This window comes from Polyergus mexicanus, unplaced genomic scaffold, assembly GCF_030449975.1.
Source record: "Polyergus mexicanus isolate NDT 795.1 unplaced genomic scaffold, iyPolMexi1.0 SCAF_4, whole genome shotgun sequence".
NCBI lineage: Eukaryota > Metazoa > Arthropoda > Insecta > Hymenoptera > Formicidae > Polyergus > Polyergus mexicanus.
The window spans coordinates 1,329,618-1,335,968 of NW_027223324.1; the positions used below are offsets into that span (position 1 = coordinate 1,329,618).

At 40.6% G+C, this 6,351-nt stretch overlaps 1 protein-coding gene across 1 annotated transcript; it reads left to right on the forward strand.

The window, feature by feature from the left end:
• The first annotated feature begins 5,020 nt into the window (after window positions 1–5,020).
• LOC138932182 (uncharacterized) lies at window positions 5,021–6,108 on the forward strand. Its single transcript, XM_070293762.1, has 5 exons — window positions 5,021–5,224; window positions 5,302–5,442; window positions 5,532–5,652; window positions 5,733–5,911; window positions 5,985–6,108. Exons 1-5 carry the CDS (start codon window positions 5,021–5,023, stop codon window positions 6,081–6,083), a joined length of 744 nt encoding a protein of 247 aa, XP_070149863.1. The 3' UTR covers window positions 6,084–6,108.
• The last annotated feature ends 243 nt before the right edge of the window (window positions 6,109–6,351 follow it).

Consider the following 6,351-nt stretch of genomic DNA (forward strand, 5'->3'; position numbering starts at 1 on the left):
ATCTATATGTTCAAGGCAAAGCAATCGGTTGAGAAATCTCGAATGAGTACGTTGTTAAACGCAGTACTCTCTACGGACACAATCCCTATATCGTCCGACATCGGTCATATTCGACAAATAGACGTCACGGTAATATAACTCGCCGTACCTACGACCATAAACGAGTCTACGTGTCGGAAAAGTGAGTTTGATAGTTTCATCGTGCGCGCGTATCCGGACCAGGATGTGCAATAAACCGACACCATGTTGATCATCGTAACCGGTCGGACATCTCGAACATCTCGAACGAGCGAGCAGATTGGACCATAGAGTCCCGGGCAGGTCGTGCTATGCGAATTTAATGGTGCAAATCATTCTGGCTTTCGACCAATTATCGGCAGCGAGTCGTGTACGTGCATCCGCACACGCATCTTACGGCGCGGTTTCTTTTTTTTTCGCGATCACAATTTCTGATCCCACCCACCGGCGTAAAGTCCAATTAGAGTCGGCTACCCGTCTGGAGTTAATTGGCGAACATTCGCACGAGGATGTAATTCACCGTAGCCGGTAGCCTCTCTTCCTTCCTCCGTCTCGTTTCTCCTCGCTCTGTCTCGTTCATTCTCGCATCTCTGTCACTGAAGCTTCCCACCTTGGTATATACTACTCATCATTGATTACATCCTGCGCAGATAACTCGCCCGCGCAGTGAAATCGCGAGATGAAAAGTGTAAGACGCAAGCTCAGAACGAATCGATCGCGTCAGGCAAGCTGAAGATTTCAATGCTGACATGAGTATAATATAGAGACTTCAATGCGCGAATATAATGTATTACTCGCGTATTAAACTAGGATTGTTTTTTTATCCCAACATTACTGTTATCTTAAACAAAAGATCGTCATAGATACATCTTTATACGTTTTGCATCAAATCTATATAAAATCGCTAATTTAATAATATATATATTTTTTAATGTAGTCTTAATATTAATAAAATACGTATTCACGTTTCCAGTTATTCTTATGCTTATCTGATATTTTAGTGTTTGCAAACATGTACTCGTCGTACACTTTGCATTCGTCTATATCGCGAAAGACACTGTCGCCGAATACAGTAATGAGTTTCATCGGCGCGATAACACTCGGCGTACGAATAAATCGCTTTCCATTCGCAGCATCCGGACATTTCCCCCCCGTCGGAGGATCGGGGAGAGCGACAAAGAGCAAGACGAAGTCAATAATATCCGCGTAAAACACCCACACGAGGTGAGGTGAAGCGGCTGGCCGACTGGCTGGCTCCCCGAGCGGCGATTGAAGCACGGCCCGATCGTAAGTCTCGCTCGGGCATAAACCAATCCTGAAAGGAGAACGCGATGGAATGGGGTATCCATTTCACGAGCGATGGAGACATCGGGGATACCTCGTTCGATTCCAACCTCGTATGCTAATTCTCCGGCTGTGCGTCGCGCCGCGCCATTCGCCGCTCTCGGTGCGGCGTCTCGTACGCGCGCCGGTACGCGAGACCGGCACGGAAATAGGAGGAGGCCCTCGGGGATATTCGAAGAGCCTCGCACTGGGATCTGTGTGTATTAAATCTCTGCGCGCCGGTTTACTTTAGAAGGAGAGATCGTCGGCGCCGCGCGCGTCGGGATGAAAGATACGCCGTGAATCGGCGCGATCATTGAATCGTTGGGAGCCAGGATTTTTTTAAAGTCAGGCACGAAGCGGGGGTGATAGAAATTATTTTTTTATGAAATCATATTAATATCTAAATAAATCTTAAATATTCAGAATATATTTTGTTAGAATTAAAATTGGATTTGTATACAGTAACTCCCTATAATGCGGTACTTTTTATAAGTTGGATAAATTTCGTAGATAAATTTCAAATCTCTCTCATAAAACATATTATTTCTTTTTTAATAAGTGACATATTTTTGAATTTTATACAACTTATGAATATAACAATGCGAAATATATTTCTCGCGTTATATGGGAACCGTCTATTTAATCTTTATCATTTTCATTTTCTGTTATCATAAATCAAAATATTTCTTTTCTGTAAAATGTAATCTATTATTTCGATAATCTTACCTTAATATTCATGCTTGTTAATGCGTACAAGCACGTTATTACATTAATCGTTACTAGTATAGGTTTATCATATGAAATTGTTTGATACGTATTGACACACCTTGCGGTAGCAACGGCCTTTGTATCGCTTCACCTGCAGAGCAACATTAAACAACCCGCATCTTCGTCTTATCTTACACCTTCACGCAAATAATTCTTCTATTCCTCTGCACCCTAGGCGGCTGTTGAATTTTTCATCTACCGACCGTTGCTGTCACTTCGCTTTTCGTTCAATCTCACATATTTTTATTTTAGATTGCCGAGAGCGTAAATTGGAAGATGAAACTTTGAGAAATTTTCGACGAAATATATAGACACATGTATGCAGGCACGGAGAGCTCCCGTGAAGGACTCGACGACTGATAAAAATGTTTCTACTTGATTCCGCTTCTCTGCGAGAGAAGCCTCTTGCTCGCTTCTCTCCTCGCACGCCCGCCTTTATCTCGTCTTATTTCGTACGGACGAATGACGAAGGACGCACGAGATTACTGCGTTGCTGCCCGTCGAGAGACGCGGTGCCCGAGTGCGGTAGGTACCCCGCAAGAGTCAGTTAGCCGGATGATAAAATGACGAGGGATGAGACCGGACCGCATGTGACGTGCGGACACTATCCTCGTTATGCTCGCCAACAGCATACGCCGCATCAGTGAATGATGAGTCCCGCGGAATTTCAGCGTAGGAATCCGTGAGTTTTTAGAGTAACAGAAAGAAATTGCAGATTAATTTTCTTCGGTTATAAAGTTAAAAATAACAATTGTAATAGTAAAATTTAATATATAAAAATACTTGAAAAGGCTTAACATTTCTAGATTGAAGAATTGTTTTACATAATTAAGTAATTAAATAATATGTGTACGCAAAGGGAGATATATCATTAATTTTAAACGCAATTAACTGCATCGTATTCGTCTATGGAGAAAGTTATTCTCAGAGATATCTCTTCCTCTAAAATACCAATTAAAATGATGGAATCTGCGCGCAACTGGCGGACGAACGCGCATGAAAGTTCGCCTCGCCGTTCCTCGACGCAGTCGTCGTCGACGTTATTCTCGAAGTAACGCTGAGGATAATTTATGTAATTCATTCGGTTAATATCGGCGCGCCGTGTCGTAAAGCGTCCGCATAACCAATTTGGCACTAAAGACCTCGGCACGAGGGCCCTTTAAGGCCCCTCTCGCGGTGGGTAGCGCCATAACATTACGGGTTACGAGTCACCCCGCGTTCCTCGGCGTCCACATTCACGTCGTAGTCATCTTCGTCGTCGCCGTCGGTTCCTTCCCCTTCCCCCTCTCTCGCGCCATGTTTCGTTGCCTCGCGCATTGCCCCTTTTTTCCAACCACTACCTTTTTCTTCGCGTTCGTCCCGGCGTCAGGTGGAGAGGCTGCGCCGATGGCGGATGATATTAGCATGGTAACTGGTGGCCCCAGCAGGCGTCTTATTAAATTTGTACCATAAGCAATATCGGGATGCGGCCCGGGGCCGTTTCAATTTGCCGGCTTGGAAATTTAAGGCTCACCCCAGGGCCCGTCCCGCTTGTTGCCGCGAGTGCTACCACGTCGCCGCACTACCGATCATGCATTGCGATTACTTTATCGTAATCACAAATTCATCGTGAAGATCAAAGGACTTAGATTTTCGCAACGCTTTTTTTCATAATTGCACCAAGTCGCGCTAACTTCGACAATATTTTACTTTACTTTACTAGAGAGATCCCTCGCAGTCGAGTCTCGCGCGGCAGTTTCAGGAATTCGCTAATTACGAAGCGAAATACATGGCTAAGAAAGCGAGCAGGTGGAACTTCTTTTACGAGCGCAATCCACCGCAACGTCTCTTTTCGCAAATCTCAAGCTGTACTACATTCAAGCTCGTAGTGAGTGGAAAACGCGAGTGTGTTTTCGCGATCAATTTTTTTCAATTGCTTCGTAGCTATCTGGAATGTATAAATTGTGAACAGGGCTGCCGAGACGCTAATTTTGCGCTCGCGTCTGAACACGGTGGATTTACATATTAGCGTGTTTATCGCATTCCGTGAATTAAATATCATTGCGCGGATACAATACTGTAGTACACTTTACTGCTGTAAGGATCGTGCCAATGGTGTCGCGGTCGTTATCAAACCGGCGTTATGAGATTCGCGTTTTCTGAAGAACGTCCTTCTAAAACGTAAACTCGACACTTTATTTATAATTGGATCGAGTGTACCAATGCGTATATTTTTAATATTTATGAATATTATGTTAAATCTCAAAATGATAAAAGACGATTTAAAAAGATGCGCTCGTGACATTTATGTGATCACGTAATTGTATAATTAAAACGCTTATTCATTTTACTGTGTGCATTCATCCACGCTGAATAAAAGTTAATTCAATGTTTCATCGATAAATGATGCTCTCGTTGAATACTATTTACGACAATGCCAAGGTATCTATACCGATGATGCGGCGTGAAAGAAAAGATACGAGACGAAATGACATAATAAGATATCGGGCTCGATGGTACCATGCCGCTAATGATTACAAATGACTGTGCCGATGTACCAAAAAGATGGGCCTCGAGATCGATCGACAACAAGAATATCACTCGATTCGATTTGGAACTCGCCGATGTCACCGATTAACTTTTATCTCGTATGGGATTCGATTAGCTCGTTGGAGGTCCTCTTGTGTGACAATATATATAAGCTTTGAAAAGAATTGAATATAAAAAATTCCGGTAATGATTTAAAATTAAAGAGATAGAGATATAAGGTTATATACGAAATAGTTTCGTGATTTTTATTGACATTTAAAAATTATTGAATAGAGAATATAAATTTGGTAATACGATATTCGTCGCAATTATAACAAACAATTGACATTATTTATCGAACAAGGAAAAATCATAACCAAAATAATGAACTGTTGTCAAAATGCAAGATGAGGCGCGTATGTTAATCGTTAAGAAAAAACGAAGACTCTCTATCTCCAAGAATTTAAATATCGATCATACGTGGAATATTATCGGACCGATCGTTGCTCAAGAAATCGGGGCGCCCGATTATACTCCGATTCCATACTGCTTTGACACAAATGCATATAAAATCGGACATATTTTTGTGCCAATCAGCACGCAGGTAACGGATTATTACAAATCATCGATATCTTGAATCTACAGTTTCTTCAAGTTATTCTATGATTTCTCGCTAAATAGATAACATGTTTCCGTGCTGTACCGATTCTAAAGATACTTGGACCGATTCGCGATTTTGCGTTGAAAGACGAAACAAACTTTAAATGGCTTAGTAAGGGATTTCATAGTGTGCGAACGTCCGGTGATCAAGTGAACTTTCGGGTAAAGATATCTATGATATTACAGATTGATTTTAAAATAGAATAATAGATTATGGAATCAGCTGAATATATTTTTAAATCTCTTTACAGATAATTCTTGAGCATGGAAAAAATCAAATAAATTGTACAGGTTACAATTATTATTTTCTCAGTAAAGCGCACGACATGTTGACTTTGGGAAATGTGACGATAAATCGCGCAGCTCATGAAGGTGAAACATTAACATTGATTAATCTATGTATAACTATGTATCTTTTCTTTTTTTTAACATTTTACATTGATAATTTTTAGATTTGTCCAGAACGAAATGGTTTGGATTGATAACGAACGTGGTTGTTACGAAAACCTTGGAGCTTCGTATCACTACAGATTTACGTGAGAGGACTTTACACATAAGCGATGACGAGCATACTATTCTTATTAAATATGAGATATGTGAAATCGACGAAAATGGAACCGTAATAAATTCTGTAAATTCTTACGTCAATTTTATATTTGTATCAGTAGCTGAGAGAATATCACAGATTAATTTTATTTCAATAGGAAGTGAAGAAAATACATTGCAATTGGCTGCCAATAGGAGAAAAAAAATCAGACAACCTTCCATTAACCGAATTCCGGAGTACGGTCAATAAAACGTGATAATGTCTTTTACGAAATTTAAAAGATATTTGATATATTTATCGAAGTGTGAAACTTTCTCTTTATAATTTTTTCCATTACTTACATAGTTCGTTATCACGTCTTTATATATTTTTATGTATATCTACATTATATACGCTATTATATTTTATCATTTTTCATTAAAAGACAACAGAATCCATTCTTGATAATACGCTCGCGCATAAATATCAAAACTAGTTCATTCTAGATGCGGTATCTTTATAATCGGCCCGCGATGACACCGATG

Coding starts and splice junctions, on each gene's coding strand:
- LOC138932182 (XM_070293762.1), top strand. CDS start 5,021: ATGCAAGATGAGGCGCGTATGTTAATCGTTAAGAAAAAACGAAGACTC. Junction 5,225..5,301: donor TTGTGCCAATCAGCACGCAG/GTAACGGATTAT, acceptor CTCGCTAAATAG/ATAACATGTTTCCGTGCTGT. Junction 5,912..5,984: donor ATGGAACCGTAATAAATTCT/GTAAATTCTTAC, acceptor TTATTTCAATAG/GAAGTGAAGAAAATACATTG.